Here is an 18,353-nt window from a genome sequence, read left to right as displayed (position 1 = left end):
AACGTTGTACCGAACAATTTAAGGCAGACTTCAATGGGGTAGAATTTTAAAATAATGGAGAATATTGTAGTGCTTGGCTTTAAAATTCTGTAGGCAAAGTTTTCCATCAGTATAAATTGGTATTTCTCCTTTGTAAATGGATTAGTGCTTACTTACAAAAGAGAAATTTCAACCTCCTTTTTCCCCAAGTGACATCAGAATTTTGATTCTAACTTGAATTATCATTTTTGGCTAAAAATTGCTGAGGAGTCCAAAAGCATTTAAAACCTCAAGCCATTGAATCCATTTAATGCGCCTTTGGCACCTCTCTCTCTCTCTCAGTCCTTTTTGAACATTCTGGTCCTCATTTTAATCAATCTCTTTTTATTAAGTTCTTTGGCTCATTTACTTGTACGTGCATTTGCTTTATTTTATTTGGAACATTTCTTTTGTAGTGTCTTGAAAAAGAGTTGTGACATTTCTTTTGGATGGCTTCTTAAGTATCTGGCAGTCACCTATGATACGATGTTGATGGGTACGGATAGATTAGCTCTGTTTTCCTGATGATCTGTCAGATGTCGAGTTCTGAGGAAACTGGTTGTGTGTGTTGGTGATGCATATGCAGTAGTTTGATAAGTGGATAGAGGGGGAGCTTTCATTTTTCTTCTGTAAAATCACTGTTTATTAAGCTGGATTTAGCCTTGTGAAGCGAGGTGCTCGCTGGCAGGTAGTTAATCAGTGATCATGGCAACTCCGAATGCAACCAGGGGAGCCAGTATCCATTCAGAACGTAGAAACTAAAGAGCACTTCATTAGGATGAGTGAATTTCCATCTGTGTTGTATTTTGTGTATACTGGAGCAATTAATACAGTAAACTGATGGATGGCAGTTAGTGTGATTGTATCTCGGCTGATGACAAAGTTTGCTCAGCACTAAGCAGAACAGACTTACTATGACTGGCAGGAGTGTAGCCATCAACATTTCAAGAAGCCTAAAATTAAGAATTCCCCAGGAAAAAATATAGCAGCTGATCAGCATTTCTGTTGATACTGATTTCAGTGAAATTGCTGGAATAATTTGCACAGAAGGATGAAAATTCCTTGAAAAATTCTTCCCATGTATCTGGTTTTTCCTTCAACAGCCAACTTGTTTTTCTGCATCATCTGTTTGTTCTGCATGTTGTTGAGTTCATGGTCCACCTGGTGATATCTGAGCTTCCGTGATTCCTTTTCCTAGTGTGCCTTGAGAAGGAAGATCCAGACCGTACTCCATTCATAGCTTTTGTTACGAAATCTCCTTCAAGAGTGTAGTGGGAATATTGGGGTAATTATCCAAAATTGTCTTTGGAGATGAATATGAGCTGGTCTACCAATGTGGCTAACGAGAGATGGAGTTTTTGTTTAATATGTGTGCAGGCAGAATAATGTTAGTTGTTAATCAAGTGTAATTGGATGGATATACAGGTGTAGATACAGTTATAGATTTGGATAGAAGGGGTATTTCTCTTCTCTTGCTGTGACTCCATTCACTCCATCAAAGTTAATCCTAATTTCAGTTCCTCTGTTAGTAAGGCACATACGTACATGGAAAAGAGGTTCACAGATATTTATTTGTTCTGGGAAGGATTTGTGCATTCAATTCTCATGCATCATTTTCTGGTCCATTTAAATATATATCAGCCTCATACATGAACATTTGAAGATCTTTAGCTGTACTCAAGGAAGACTCTTATGTGGTGCGTTTCTAGTACTGGCAAACGTAAGGAGGTAGAGGAATTAAACCCACCACAATGCTCCTGTGCCCCTTAGAAGATGAGGAACATGAAGTTTTCCTGTGCACTCACTGATTAAACTTGGGCTGGAGGTTTGCGAAGTGCAGAGTTTTGGAAAGTCTTACTGCGGGACTTCAACATCCGTGCAATGGCTCCAGTAACCAGAGTCTCCCAAGGACAAGGATCCCATTTACGCTTGCATTATGCATTGAGCAGAAGGGTGTGATGCATGATGTGGAATGAACAAAATAACTTGTGTGTTTAGGGAAATGCCAAATTAATGAAAATTCAGAAAGCTCTAATGTTGAAAAGGCACACAAATTCCTTGATAGAAATATAATACTGCTAACAGTTTCAAGATTATTGTTGTCTGAATTTTCTGCTTATTGTGTACTGCAATTAAAATTCTTTTCAACTGAAAAACCAACTTCAAATTAATATTTCCTTTTGGAAAAAAAAATGCGAAAGTACACATCTTGTTCCATTTAGCACCATCATGGTCTTTGATCTGGTTCCCTCTGTCCAGTGAAAAAGCAGATTCAAGTTAATGGGAGCAGGCTAAGACCACGTATGTTTGGCATACATATAGGATCACATGAACACAAGTACAGTAAGTTAAAGTAACACACCCACTCAGGCTTCCATCTGCGCTTTATTCCACAAATCCCTTTATTTTCTTTTTTTATTTAGCAATTAACTTTTCCATTTTTTCTCTAGTTAAAAGTTGCCATAAGATGAAAATAGACTAAGTCTGATTTTCTTCTCTTGCACTCTAAATAAAATAAATTCAGAGGAGACTCAGACCTGGATTCTGAAATCTGTGTTCCCTAAAAATGCCAGGTGTGACTGTGATTTGGACAACAGTACTATCCACAGAATAGTAAGGAACACACTTAAACCCCACCTGGGTTACCCAGCCGTTGTGTTCTGGCTGTTCTTGTTTATTCCTTGCTCAGAGCAGATGGATAGAAAGAGGCAGGGAACAGGGAGGATCCTTGGCTCCATTCCCTATTCACCGGCCAGCACAGCTGAGACGGGTTGGGGGATGTTGTAATTTGTTGCTGCCCTGCACCAGAGAGCAGAGAGAGGAGAGCAGGGACTCAGAGGTGTCCTTAGAGTTGGCACTACCCCTTCCCCGGGGTCCTGTGAAGTGCTGAAATCTGGTGTTCAGAGCAGTGGTCCCCACTATCCATTGGCTCTCTGGAACAATGCTGAGGAAAGCCGTGCAAGGCAGCAGCATCCTCCTGGGATGCATCCCGAGCTCTGCCCGGGGTACCTTTAGCTTTAACTTTTTAATTTCCTGCATCCCTGAGCAACACAGGAGGGGACGCTGCAGGCTGGGGACCCCTAAATGTGTTAAAACTCATTAGATATGAAACAGAAGACCTTTAAAACTAGCCAAGAGTCTCAAGCATGGGTGCCAAAAATTAAACACCTAATTCCATATTTAGTCCTTTACCTTAGTTCCTGCCTCATAGCTGTTAATATACACCATGCCATCTCACAGGTGGCCTAATTTTCATAGGCACCAGGCACCTACAACGAACTCAAGTGCTGAGACTGCTCACCTAAGTGAGACTTGTTGTATTTGAAGCTTTTCTGGGTGATTAAACCAGAGTTCCCTCTCTCTCAGCTCCCAAAAGGAGCTTCGATAGAATGACCAGCATTGTAACATATGGCTTATCAAGGGGAGAAAAAAAAAGAAGAAAATGAGTATTAGAAATGGATGGACTAAAGAATACACAGGATATATCAGGCACATTAACCAAACATATGGTGCTAAATGAGATATTTTTTTTAAATTGCAAAAAAATTGACATTCCTGGCAGTCTCAAGGATAATGTGACATGGCTGTGATAAATTTAGAAGAATGGGACATATTTTGGCTTGTTCTTGGAAACCTTTTTCTTGCATGCCGACTGTATTTCTTCTTTTATTAACCCATTCAAAGAATGTTTGAATTTTGCTGCTAGAGCACCATGCTAGCGCAACATAAAACGTGAATGATGCTAATTGCTTTGCACTGCCTAACTTTCTGTCATCCCCTCCCCTCTTAAAGGACAAAACATGCTTTGGAAATGAGCTGGCAAGCTCATCTTCTTCTTTCTCTTGGTCAATATTAAGTGATGTAATTAAGCTCCTGTTTGCATATTCTTCTGAACTAGGAAGCAGCCATTTTTTTCTTGAGATCTGATGGATGTGATCACTCAAAATAAAATGTGTCATTACAAACCCCAAACAAAACAAAAATATGGTATAGTTGGACTGTTCCAAACCAATACATTTCAAAATACACTGAAATAAATAAATAAATAAACCAAACTTGTGATAATAATGGCAGTCAGAATGATAACAAACAAATAGAACAAGAGTAGTAACAATTATCAGTGCTTCAATTTGTCTTTCTACTCAATTTTACAGCATAATGTTACATTAAAATCTGTATTTTCACATGAAAACAGCTGCCTCAACCTTATAAAACCCATTCCCATATGAACATGACACTGCTCACACTCAAGGTCATTCATCAGCTTTATTGCAGCTTCTGAAGTTCCAGTGTTTGGACACAATCACATGATTGTGCCACAGCTTTAAACCATGTTCCAGTGCCTCTCTGCCCCTTCTCCCTACCACTTGGGGCTGGATTTGACACTCGTTTGTGTTTCCATTCCTAGTTCTTCCATCATAAGGAAATCTGGGTCAACAGCACCTTTAATTCCTTTGAGTGTCCTTGTCCTGAATATGGACATTCAATAACTAAGTTATATCCAAACGTGCCATTGGAACAGAAATTCATCAGGCTGCATTGGAATATTTCATCAAGACACCTTAGTTCAGTCTCTTTTTCTCTATTCCCCCTAGACTGAACCAATCTTTTCTTTTGTCCCTACTCCAAAGTCCTTAAGACCAGTAAGAAGAAAAGAAAAAAAAAACCCAAACCCAACCCAATATTTTTCTTGCACAACAGTCAGTTCTAAACTTTGATTTTTAAAAGGTTAAGTCTGTAACTTTTCCTGCTGTGAGGAAAAAGCCACCATGACAGCAAATCCTGTAGCAAACAGTTTTGAGGGGAAAACCTTCAAGTACAACACGGAACTCAAACCATTCCCTTACTTTATTTAACTTTCAGAAATATAAACTGCAAAACCTCACTGAAACCATTAAGACCCAGCAGTGCAGCATATAAAGTACAAGAAGGCTCCTGCTTATTGCAATCAACGTCCCAGGGACTATAAAACTAGTGTTATTAAATATAAAGTTAATAATATTGCCCAGAGATAATATTGTCCAGGCCTCTCTCTTTACTTTTTGACAATTATATTCTGTAAAATACAGAGTTGGAAATAAAGTCGACTGACTTGGCTAGTGGAAGTTCAACTTCCATGTTATCTGATATTTTGCTTTTGCACCTGAAATCCCAACCATTCTTCACCTTTATTATATACCTACCAAGGTGCAAAATGCCTGATAAACTGTATATACTGGAAATAAGGAGTTTTCAGAATATGTGCAGATAATACAGAATACCCAGATGCATCTAGAACTATAAAAATATAGAGACTAGTACTGACACAAACATACTTTTCATCTATATACTGTGATATTCTTTTATCCAAACATCCACCGTACAAAGAAAAATCTTGAATTTTAAGAGCCTGTTGAAATACATTAATTCCAGTAATTTCTTTGATGCCAATGGCTTGACATGGCATCAACAGGAGTTATTCTTATACCAAACTGGTCAGATTAGCATCACACCATTTCTGCCTGTCCATGGCAGAGGTTTCACCGAGTGACAACCTAACTCTGATTCTCATTGGAAGCCTTTGATATAGTTCAAGGGCATTATAACAACTCTGAAATAATTCCAGTGCGGCTTCTAATATCAAGGCAAAAATACCATTCACCCTTTAAAAAAAAAAAAATTGAAAGCAAAAGAGAACCACATAAATATATTACTTTCAAATACCTTTGAAGTCAAGAGAGTAAGGGGAGGCAGAATTTGAACTCAGAAAACTTCATTTTCTAGTTGTGTCTTGAGTTGTGCAGCACATTTAAAAGATCCATTTGCAGTAATCTACTAAACCAACGAGTGAAAGACAGAACTCATAAAAACCCTGTAAAAATCCAAATGCTCCAGCTATTACAGATTTCTAAAAATAAGGCAGAGTAGGTTTCAGTAGCAATAATAAGCTGCATCCTATCCATATTTCAGATTTATAAGAAAAATATGGCTGCCTTTTAGTACTCATGGCTCAGAGCAAACCATGGCTGCTTCTGCCTTGACAAAGACCACAAATAAAAGTGAGCTTCCAGCTTGCTGTTGTGTTCGCTTCATTTGTCCTTTAAGTGTGTCTAGCTGCTTCTGCACCCCCTTTCACAATGCATAGGCTGTCGTTCCATGACCTAGCATTATTAAATTGCACTTATCAATCATTCTTGCCAGGAATGCCATCGCCAACTACATTAAAGAAGTCAGAGAAGTCTGGTTTCAGCAGTCCCTCGCCTTCGCAGACCTCCTCCCTTGGAACGGCTTTCACACAGCACCATCGACCTGTCATTACAGGACCCAGAGGTGAGGCCTTACCCAAGAGCCCCCAGGCAGCTTAAACATGTGCCACGGCACCCAGTGTCCATCCCAGCGCCTCTCCGTGGAAAGCCATCGCCACCTGTGACCCGCCCAGAGAGAGGCTGCGCTCAGAACCTTGAGAACCCAGAGGGTTTAGGTGTCTAGAGTCTCGTTTTGTTAGGCTGGGCTCTTTGGGCAAGCTCCTGATGACTACTCAGCAGTGCCTAAGGTGGAAATGCTGGTTTCTGGGGGTTTGGGGGTTTATTTGAAGAGGGTGGGGAAAGGGACAGGATGTGTTGCTGAGAGTGTCTTCTGCTTGTGACCATTCATCACGTTGATTCAGTCCAACTGCTTGAGACAGGGACCCATCCATCACTTCTGACCCACGCCTGTCTTCCAGCACTGTGGCTTTCCTGCTGCCAGTCATTTATTCTTGTGCTGCTGGTGTCAGTGTGCCGAAGATCCGCCTTGTTAGGGGACTCCTTTGAAGTTGATTCTTTCAATGCTTTGGCTGGTTTTCCTGCCAGTACTCTTCTGACTGACTTTCCAACTAAAAGAGATGTCCTCTGGGTCTAGATTTGCTTATACATTTTTGTTAGAAAGATGCATTTGCATTTAGGCTAGAAAACTAAATGTAATTCTCAGTTCACATTTGAAAAGGAACTCACTTGGGCACAGTAAGAGACACAAATGAATGAATCCTCTTACAAACCTCTTTGGAAGATATAAAAGTAGGAATGAATGGTTGTGGCACGTTTCTTTCTGCTATGAAATTTTGTTTCATTTAGAGAAGATTATTAAGGAAGTGGTCGAATGGTGAAGCATAAAAAGGCATATTAGCAATTCATCCTAGAAATTATTTGGTAATGTCTGTTTGGCATCAGTGTGGTTTTACTGAGGGCAGCTTAAACCAGGAGGAGCCTCTTTGTCTGCACAGTCCAGGTGATGTGGTGAGAAGTGGTGGAATTGCACAAAGTTGAAGCAAGGTCAGACTTGTACTTCATGGAGTTTTGTGCTTTGTTAAATCTACTTATTGTAGTTTGATTTGTTGTGGTTAATCCATTAAAATTATTCATTACCCTTAGACACACACCTAGATCCTCAGAAGATATTTAGGCATCTAAGCTCTATACAGATATCCCTTGAAATTTGGATCTGAGCTATCTGGCAAATATATCTTCTTTTAAAAGCCTTGCTAATTGGTGATATAAGTATGAATAATATGAAGCTTCCATTAACATTCTATTCAGTGCACATCAGCTGACTCTGAATTCCTGTCTTTTAGAAGATCAGCCTTTTAGATTTGGGTTGTTGATTGATTAGTTAATAGGCCTTTCTTTATTTAGCTATGTTTTACCTCCCACTAATTTTTTAGGATCATTGACTGCCTCTGTCTGCCCCTGTTTAGACCCTCTATGTTTTGGATTTTTGTGTGGTTGAGAGAGGAAATATCTTACTGGTGAGGCCTTGTTTAAATCTCATCTACAGTCTGTTTTCACAACACTTTTTCTGTGCACTGGCGGATATCCATTGGCTACGTGAGAAGAACATTCAATGGCAGCCAGAAGTTGAAAGAGCAAATACAATTCTTACAGTCCCAAATTTTGTTTGTTTGGAAGGAGATGTCTTTACTAACTTCATAAAGAAGTAGCACAGTTTTTAATCATCATGGTTCCTAACAGGTTAACCAAAACTGTTCTTCTCCAACATCTTCTATTTTATGATTGTTCACAAAGCCTCACAGACTTTCAGGAAAAAAATCCCTCTGAATTTCTTTAAGTGTCATCATCCTGGAAAAGTCTTCTCTCAGACTTCATTCTTTGTTCTTTTTGGACATTCCTTCTCAGTATTCTTCCACAGCACACTGGCTGTGTTTATTTCTCTGCTACAATGATCGTTCTTTTAGTAAAGGGTAATATACTGAGATGGATTATTTCCTGCAAATCCAGCTTTGTTCTTTATCCCATTGCCTCCAGTGTACTTTAGGGACAGTAAGCACAAGAGAGAAGCTTTTCAGGTATCAGAAGTGGCAGCATGAAGAGTATAATGCAATAGTATAAGAGGATATAATTCAGCGATTCATATCCACCAGTAGTTAGTGGAAGTTGTGCCTCTGCAGAATGATATAGCACACATATGTTAAATTCTCTTTGGATACAGGTGCATTATGTAAATGGTCAGTGGCAGGTCATTCTCAGGGGTCTTCAGAAAACTAAGAGCAGGATTTAATCGTCAGTCTGCAGAGTGATTTCAGAGAGAGGAGAGTTGTGAGTAAGTAGGTCACCATCAGAGAAAGCTCCTCAGCCAACCGAACGATCACAGGAAGGTTCGATCTCTTTCTCATGTTCATATGTGCAAGTTTATCACTTGGATGTGTGTATGAGATGCATTTGTAAAGCATGATCAAAATGGCAGAGAAGAAGCTGTAGGCTATTCATGACAGATGTTGTCATTGACAACCAGTGGTTTATAACTTCTCAGGAATATTCCCAAATCTTTCACACGCTTCCAAACATCCCTTAGAATACAGAGCACATCATACGCTGGGGTGTTCCACGATACTGAGTGCCTTTCCCAGTCATCCCCACAGTGAGTCATTTTGGAAACAAAACTTCCTTGGAGGAGGAGTAGATCCTTACGAGGATTTCTTAGCTCTGAGATGCTCCATCCAATGAACCAGTTGGAAAACCTCTGCTCTCATTAAATTGTCTGGATGCTCTGTGTTGTGGAAGGCTGTGCACTAGCTCCTCTCTGCACTGGTGCTGCTGCCAGTGCTCAGCCCAGCTGGGCAGTAGCCAGCGGAGAGGATCCGAGCTGGCTGACCAACGGACCAGATGTGCAGTGAGTGCTGGTGCATGGATGCCAATGCTTCAGTGACTCCTCAGTACTTCCAACAGATGGTGGCAAGATCCAAGTTTCTTTGGTGCTAAGCTAGCAAAGTGATTCATGGAGCCTCACTTGATGATGGCAGTTTTTTGGGCATGACTCTATGAATGCACCATATGTCTTCTCTGGACTAGCGTGGTTAGGACTCAGTGCCTGGCAGATGGTAAATTGATCACCTATAGGGTGGCTTTAGCATCACTATCAGTTTTAGAATTTATTTCAAATACATTCAAGCACTCAGATCTCTCACTCCTACACAGCATACTTTTGTTACCTGCAAATTAGATTATTTGGTGGTCAGTGTAACACCACAGCACTCCAGCATTGCAAAGCCATAGTGTATTGCTGGCACCTCACAAAGTTTCCCAGACCACTTGAACTCTTTACCAGACAGTGAAGGATTTAAATACCATGGGTGACAGCAGTATTTACATAAGTGGTTTTAGGCTTCCATGTATTGCTACTTACACTCTAGTGACTTTATATCTGGAGCTAAAAGTTAAATTGACCACGATCTTGTAAACCCAGGATGTACAGCAGCCTGTGCTGCAGAGCATTCAAGCATTTCCACAGAATATGACAGTGTGGATCCTGCAAGCCAAAAAGCAAGGAAGAAAAGGCAAGAAAAGAAAAAAAATAACAATGAGATGGTATGTTAGGAAGATAAATGAAGGAGAAACACAATTACAAAGGCGAGAAACACAATTACAAAGGCAAGAAACACAGCACAAAGGGAAGAATCCGAGGAAGTGGGTGTGTGAGCAGAAAGAGAAGAAGGAATGAAAGTCAACTAGTGGACTGGTTTCCATTATAATAATTTCCTCCATAATTGCCATCACCACTGAGACTTTTATCAGGACAAGGCCTGCCAGGGAAACACTGCAGGACAGTACTTTCTGTTCGTGCCAAAGTGGCAAAAACTTTATGTCACATATCTGGAAAGATATTGTGCCCTTCTCTATCTAAATTCTCGACTGGGTCACCAAAGTATCAGTGCCTGTTCGCTGTCCTGTCAACCAGCTTCAAGTGAATCAAAGTGGTAATTCCTGATGCACAGTGTAAAAAGACATTTTGTAATATCCTGTTCTGTACAACTCTCAGTGGCTGCTCCTCGGTGCTATCAGCTGGCAGACTGGCGTAACCTTCTACTTTCCTTTGAATTTTGACAAAAACAAAGTGGTCCAACTTCAGTTTGATACAGACACCTCAGATCAAGGGATGGTAATGTCAGATAGCTAAAAGAGGTGAGAGTCACACCACAAGGGTGAGAAAGTTGAGGTGAAGCCATAAATAGCACAGTGATGCCCATCAGATGAGTTTACATGTTCCAGTTTACAATGTCAGGGTAGCTGACTGCGTAGGGGAAGATTTTGATTTTCTTCACTCAGTTTGGCATAACCTGGTGTTGAAGGAAAAGCAGTTTCTAACAGATGGCCTCAAGGTCAGGGTTTAGCAATGACACGATCCCCAAATTGCCACCGACTGCAATGGGCAGGGAGGACAGAGAGGGAGGTTTGCAAACGGTTAAAGCTTCAGCTAAACAAAAGTCAGGAACCGTGTAATTAAAACTCTACCTTTGTTGTATTGTAAAGAGTTAGCCTGTGACATAGGAAATATTTAAAGGAGCAGGCTGTTCAGCTAATTTGTGTGTGAGTGAACTGCTTAGACAGTCCTATCCTAAATTAACTATAAGACCACCCACCGAGCCCGCCTCATAAAGGGCCGTGATTGCTCAGCTTCATTTTGTATAACCATTCAATAATTACTAGATAAATGCATAACTAAAAGCTCTATTACACTAATAATTTGTACTGAGATAGATGTGTGGGACACCATGCTGGGTTAATTTGTCATCCCTGCAGCAAACTTCTAAAGAGGGCTCTTTTGCAGTGGAGTTGTGTTAATATGTTGCTCCAGTGAGGACATGTTAGAGCAACAAGATGACTTGGTCGCTTAATCTCCTAAAGAGGCAAAATGCCTGGAGGGTAAGTGCCAGAAAGAAGAAAGGGGGGTGATTAACACAGTGGACCCAGATTTAAACTCATCCTGACAAAAGGAGCTGATCTAACTGAGCAAAAGAACGAAAAAAGGGGAGTGTTAAAAATACTAATAGGATTTCATGCATCCCTAAAAAATAATATAAAAATAAAGTGCTGCAGGAACAGAGCATTTTGCCCATGCTTTTACTGACACTGCATTCAGTTTCTTTGCTGTCTTTGATGTATCTGTGAAGTTAAACTATATGCTTTAAACAGTGCAGTGAACTATAATATTTTTATCTCTGCTTTATGCTAAATTCTTCTAGCTTCAGACACACACAAAAAGCACATTATTTTTTTAAATATGGGACCCATGTTTAAGCATCAGAGCTCTGGATTTTCAACCTCCTCTATTGACAGAACCATAAATCATGTTAAAGTTAAGTGAATTACTGTAGCGTGGAACTATAGCTTTAACAATGTTTATGTAGTATCAGCTTACCATCTACAGAATGAAAGGGGGGAAAAAACACTGATATTAGAAATGGGAATGTGGAGTCCTATTAACTTAACAGCAATATATCACTCCAAAGTCACAAATTCCATTACCATGCCCTTTTTAGTATCAAAGCAGAATTATATCATCACACACATAAAGGTTGTAGTTTTTAAGAGATTTTAAATTTCTATTGTAAACTTATCCACTGCATTTCATTATAAGAAAGACATGATATATTTTCCTAGCAGCAGTTTTTATCTTATGATGAGAATATATGAGAAGACATCATGTGTATTAAAAGCAATAATAATAATATGCACAAGTTGACAGCATTTGATGTGATGTGGGAATTCTATAAATAGGTTAAATTAGGGGGGTTTTGACCTCTATCTATAGTCTAGTGAGGGAGGAGTGCTTCCTAGAGGTATGATTTTAATTTCTGTCCTGATGTAATCAATTCTATAGTATTCTGATCTCTCAAAGGCAGTAGAATTCTGACATGTTTTAAAACAATCTGCTCAAAATAGCAAACTTAACTGGCCCCCTGCCCATGCCAGAATCTGGAACAAGTGCTCAGTTCAGCTCTACAGGTTTTCAAAAGCAGCCTTACTACTCAGCAGCCCAGAGCTCAACCCTGAGCTCAAACACAGCTTTCAGCATATTTTCCTTTTGCAAGGAACTCCGTGGGCCTTGGCAAAATGTCCTTCTGCCTCCCACTTGCTACTGCAAAATTTCTTACAGAAAGAGTGTTTCTGAACAAAGGGTCCAGGTGCCTTGTACCACTCAGAGCAGCAGAAAGGGGCTGAGAGCCAGCCCTGATTTGGAGATACCATGGGTCTGTTTTTTCAGCAGTGCTTAGCTGACCACCTGCACTTGACTTCTGGAGCTGAGAGAAGGATATTCTGCAATTCAGCCCTTCTTTTTGATATTCATGGACAGGAACAGAACCTCCATCCATCCTATTTAGGGTATTTGTATATCTCTTGCATTGGGACTTAAGCAATATTTAAGTTTTCCAGTGCTATGAATTCCCTTCAAAGGGCTCATCCTAGGACTGGTCATCTTACCCTCAGCAGCTCAGTTTTTAGGTAAAGGCAAGTCTTTGCTAACCTGAGTAGGCCATTTCTCTACATTTATCACCCTAAAATCTGTTCCTAATGGGCAGTAAGAAAAATGGGGACTTTCAGAAACCTTTGAAAGAGTTACAGGGACACAGCTCCCATTGAAATTCAAAAGCAGTTAATGAATTCTCTCAGGACCTCTACAAATCCCAGCCCAAGTTTCTTAATTATTTTTTTTTCTTGTTTGGGTAACTGCTTTCATCACCAAAATCTGGGGGCTTAAAGCTATTGTTTTAGGTTTCCATTCTTTACCTCTTGTATTGTATTATACACAGAAGTGTAAGTTCCTTTCAACAAATTTGGATTATTGCCAGATCTCCTTATTAAAAAGTCACTCTTCATATTTCCGATAAACACAGCTGTTTCATGGTGTTTGAAAGCATTTCACATCAGCCAGCATGGTGGCTTAGCCAATTAGTACTCTAATATGGTCAATTTTCAGAATAAGTACCTTTGGGGTACAAAGGGTGGGACACATCTCATATAATGGCAACACTGGAATGGTAGGAAAAAGCTTACAGCACACAGGGAGTTAAAGCAACTTAGAAGCCTGACGTGGAAACCACTAGCAGAACAAACTGTTCTCTAACATTTCCAGGGAAATGACTTTTAAAAAAATACTTTCTTAATTGTAATGAAGCCAATTATAATGGCCTCAAAAACAAGTTGATAAAAACGATCCTGTTTCATTATGATTCTAAATGTTACTATTTCTAGGAAGGCTGATCAATGTTTAATGAAGTATTAGTAAACTTAATTATCACTTTATAGAGGAGATATCTGAGCATTGTGCCCTAGTGAAGCTGATCCACTGTTTTCGTGGCCTGATGGACCATGGGCCCGTGAAGGAACAGTGATTTTGATTCCCAGCACTCTTTAGAGCAGGCAGGGGGTGCAGGGTGATAGTAGCCTTTTCCTGAGCAACACTAAATGACCCTTGCAAAGACTTCAAACGACTTTATGAAGAAAGCAATTTTATCCAGTCATCTGGACTTGAAGGGGTTGGCAAGGCTTTTTGGAAGAGAAGATGGAAGCTGGATGGATCAATATGTCCCCCCATATGTTGGGTTGTGCTGGTGGAGAAATCTGAGCACTGCAGGTGCGATCCCAACGTCCCTTTACCACATCAGTGAGCGCTCCTTGGGAACAAAGATCCCATTTCTCTTTATCAGGACTGCTCCTTTGTTCCAGGGTACTAAATATCTGAAGGAAACTATAACCTGTTTCAAATTAACTTATTTTTTATTATCTGATCACTCAGTTGAACAAAATTTTTGGCTCTTCTTCATAGCCTCAGCCATGTGCAGTGCTCACCTAATCAATGAGTGAAGCTTATTTTATCCATTACTTATTTTGTTATTGGCTACTACAAATCAAGAAGGGAAAAGACAAGACAGACCTGCATAATCAGACGTTTGAATTCAGTTTTCTGAAAAACCCTCTGACTTCTGTGCTGCACAGCACCACAAGCTCATAAAACACTGAAGAATCCAGTGTAGCACACAACAGCTGTACCGCATAATTACTTGGCCCAATAGCAGTAGTTTTAAAATACTGGTATATATGTTGCAGGCCACCATACATTATCATCTTATTTTCAATAAAAAGTCTGGGATGCTTCAGACGAGCTTCAATGGAATTAGAATCATGTGTGCTTTGAAATATTTATGCTTGCCTTGAGATGGAAGGATAACTTCTGCCTCCAACCCCCACACAAAATAACAGATTTAATAACACCAGATAGTCCAACTCCTCCATACCTACAGCAGGTAAAATGAAGTTCTGATCTGGAATACACATCTTTTCGTAGGTTGTAGAACTTATACTTTATGTCATTTACTGAGGTCAATAATAAAATATAAATGTCACAGGCTGAAAGACGTCAGGAGAAATATGGTTTGGCAGGATGGAGATGCTTAGAGATACATAAATAATAAGTCAATAAGTAAATAAATAATAGACAAAACCTATTTTATCTTCCATTTGAAGATCTCAAAGAATTTACAGTCACTGATTAAGACTTGTAATATTCCATAAGTAGTAGGAGCCTCTTCTCATACAGAGGAACATTTGCATCACTGTAGGTGTGGTTTTGGGAATTAATGACTATCATTTTTGTTAAGAGTTTCTGAAAATCATGACCAAAGGGGCATTTTAGAGGCAAACAAGGAAAACAGCAACCTGTTCTATTATCTCTCATGCTTTAACTGATTCAAAATATTTGTGAGGATCCCTATATTTGGAAATGCAGTTGTGTTCTGTGCTCAGAACTTGTCTGAGCAGCCAGTTTTGCACTCATCATAGTTGCTGACCGCAACACAACCATCAGAGTAATGGTCTGTATCTGGGCCAACAGTTTTTAGACTTAAGCATTTAACTCCCTCTCTCTAGTAGCAGGCAGGCACATTTGTAATGTTGATCAGTTTAATAGTAGTGGATTTTTCCTCTCACCAAACAGCCCCTCCTTTTGCCTCTTGAGAAATTTGGTATTTCCCAGTCAGAAGCTGCAAAAACAAACCTTTTGGAGATCCGTACTCCACTCATTACTTCTTATGCCAAGAAGAAAATGACCCCTCCATGTCAGTGTATGGCACAGACTGGGGACTGATGCCTATTTGGTCTGGTTTCTTTCCCCCAGTCCTTCCTGTGGTCAGCAGAAAGCCCTCAGCTGTGCTGAGGGGTTGGCCAAGACTCTGAAGAGGAACGACTTTCTTCTTCTTGCAGCACTTTGCTGAATTATTGCTGCTTATTTCTGCATTCATTTTTCTTCTCTCTCTCTTTGGGAAGATCAGTGACACATGATTTCCACTTTGTTTTCTACCCTCACATGCTGAGGAGGTCAAGGCAACAGAGAAAGACTCACTACTTACATGCCAGTGAATATTTCTTTCATCTTTCATAGAGCAAATCAAATTATTAAATGAAGACCCACACCTTGGAAAAGCTAAATGTAGTGTGGTCTCAGGCCTATTTCCTTTTCACCCAGAGAAAGAATAGGAATTAGTTTGTTCCCAGATATGTACAAACAACAGTGCAGTTGCATAACAATTTCAAATAGTATTAAAAGAGCTGACACTAAAAGGAAATTTTAAAAAAATATATTTCTAAAATCCCAATCTGTTTTTTTACTAAATTAGATGTTTTCCACATAAATTTCCATTTCTCACTTGTATCTTCATCCTTCATACTCCATTTGGCACACAAGGAAAGGGGAAACTACAAAAGCAGATAGGAAGAAAGAGAGGAAGAATATGTTTTATATTAAAAAAAATAGAAATATTGTATGCTAATAAAAATTTTGTTGTAGTCATCAAAACACTTACTTGCTGACAACTTCAGTTAAACCGATATTCAGGGCAAAATGTTTTTAGAGGAGCTCTAAAACGACTGTTGTTTCCTGGAAAAGGTTATGATACCTTCATACCTGTGAAGTGGCTCTGACTTGAGTGTCATTAAAGTGGTTCCACCTCGGGGGTTGGTGCAGGTGAGATCAGAGGTTGCCACTTTGGGTGGAATTCACCTAAATGAAGGTGTGTACATAGACTGGAGGTATCTACCTCAGAGCAGTACCAGTGGCCTCCCTGCACATCCACCAGTGCGCCAGTCAGTGTGGTCAGTGAAGTCCAGTCAAAGGCAGGGGTCTGTTTTGGGATAAGATGAACAACTCATTAGACACTGTTTGTTCTGTTTAGTTCTCTGTTGACTCTAATAATTGGCTCCACGGTAGACACAGTTCCTGAGGGAAATCCCCCATTATCTCTACCTTTAATAGCACACTTCAAAGTTACAGCCTCTCCCAGGAGTTTGGGGACAGCCTTTATTTCTTCCTTTGAAGATTTGGGTTCTTTATCTGAAGAGTTTTCAAGTATATTGTGATTTAAGATGCAAACTCAGAATGAAACTATTTGTCTTAAAAGTGAATAAGAAATAATTAACAAGGTTTGTAAAAAACACAGGAGATAAGTCCAGATGTGCAGACAGGTTGAACAGGCTGGGCACACAGGTGTTTGCCTTGGCCATGGAATAACTGTCAACATTTCCATAACGAGGAGTGTGGGATATGCTGCTTCTTGTTTCCTTTTCCCAAGTGCAGCGTTGCAGACCTGGCACAGCTGTGGGAAGACACCGTTTTTCAGCTCAGCCCACATGCCACGATATCTGGGTGTTATAAGATAGGTATAGCCCGTGCTTTCCAAGGAGTTTCTCTGGATATCCATCTGCTTCCACCAGAGACAGCTGAAGGCTGCATGTCTTTTGGCTCCTCATCTCTATGCTTTCTTTCTGTGGTGTTTTTCCATTTATTACCACACATTTAGTATGTGTTTCTCTCTCTGTTGTGAACAGTATTAAAGGGACCACATTTGTGGGGTTAACATGGATACAGGGGAGCTTTTCATGGCAAGACCAAGACCTTCATATCCATCCCATACCAACACCCCTGGCATGAGTGTAGTTCTTTTTGGGGGTGGTGTTAAAGCAACCATTCCTATCCCATCATGGAGAAGGAAGAGCATAGAAGTGCTGCCCAGCCAACCCTTAATGAATGCTTACAGGCTAATGCAGTAGTTTCCTTGCTGCTTTCTCAGAGTACATGTTTTATCCACATCTTCAGGCTCTTGAGTTTGCTAATGGTTTAGTAATGCTTAAGAAAAAAATTATTAATAAAGTGTCATATTATTAAACTGGCAATGAACAAGAGTAAGAAGCAGATTTTAGCTTTTATTTAACTGAAGGTTTTTCATAACATTCATCATGAAATGAATGTTTACTCATTTTTGTTTGATTTTAGTTAACTTTCCTGTATCTCTCCAATTTTTCTGGGAGTGCCAAAGGCTTTTTTTTTCCCTCTTGTGTATTTAAGGTACTTCAAAGCCAACACATGGGCTCCTGTAGGATATTCCCTCCCCGGCATGGCCTTTATCTAATTGGTTATGTGTGGTGTACAAGTGCAGTCTATGCACATGGTCACCCCTCAAAGATTCCTAGGATAACGTGCCAAGGGAGCAACAGGAACACAACAATGACTGTTTGGTGAGAAATAAATCATGATTTACAGATGACCTTGTGCACACCAGATTACTGGTCATTATAAATGAAAAGTGAATTCTCATTTTAGAGGGGAAGGGGACTGTAAGTGGCAGCAGTTGCTACCTCGTGGTGAAAACTAACAGTGGAAAACACTACTGACTAACAAGGGTCCAACCCCATACATTTTGAAGGCCAAGGAACTGGGCAAAGGTGTCACGTAATGCAGGAGAGCAAAAGGCTCTTCAGCTGCACTCGTAGTTCTGCTGAAATCAGCTGAGGGTAAAATCGGTCATTGCCAATGGGCTTGTGTACATCACACCTCTACACCTTCTCTGGAGTACATTTTCCAGCTGGCTTGTTGGCCCATAAATTTACCAAATTAAACTTCATCCCTGAATGCAAGCTAGGGGCTTGCTGAAGATTTGAGGATAACATTATTCAGGAGAAATGTAAATGTAATTTTCCAAACGATCTCACCACTTTGTGCATGTTCATTAGATGAAAACACGTTACTTAAAA

General features: G+C 39.9%; 1 protein-coding gene across 17 annotated transcripts in view; it reads left to right on the top strand.

The window, feature by feature from the left end:
• Window positions 1-18,353, top strand: part of NFIA (nuclear factor I A) — a 412,008-nt gene that overhangs the window by 353,358 nt on the left and 40,297 nt on the right. For 12 of the 17 annotated variants that reach the window (XM_027883107.1, XM_027883111.1, XM_027883114.1 and 9 more), the window contains one exon: window positions 6,199-6,327. The exons of the other annotated variants lie outside the window; for them this stretch is intronic. In XM_027883107.1, the coding sequence (XP_027738908.1) occupies window positions 6,199-6,327 (129 nt within the window). The remainder of the gene's footprint in view (window positions 1-6,198; window positions 6,328-18,353) is intronic. 17 annotated transcript variants of the gene reach the window in all.

Source organism: Empidonax traillii, unplaced genomic scaffold (genome assembly GCF_003031625.1).
Source record: "Empidonax traillii isolate 1590-97213 ecotype Southwest subspecies unplaced genomic scaffold, ASM303162v1 scaffold118:size1038473, whole genome shotgun sequence".
In the NCBI taxonomy this organism is placed as follows: domain Eukaryota; kingdom Metazoa; phylum Chordata; class Aves; order Passeriformes; family Tyrannidae; genus Empidonax; species Empidonax traillii.
Note: the sequence above shows the minus strand (reverse complement) of the source record. Positions and strands in the feature narration are given on the sequence as shown.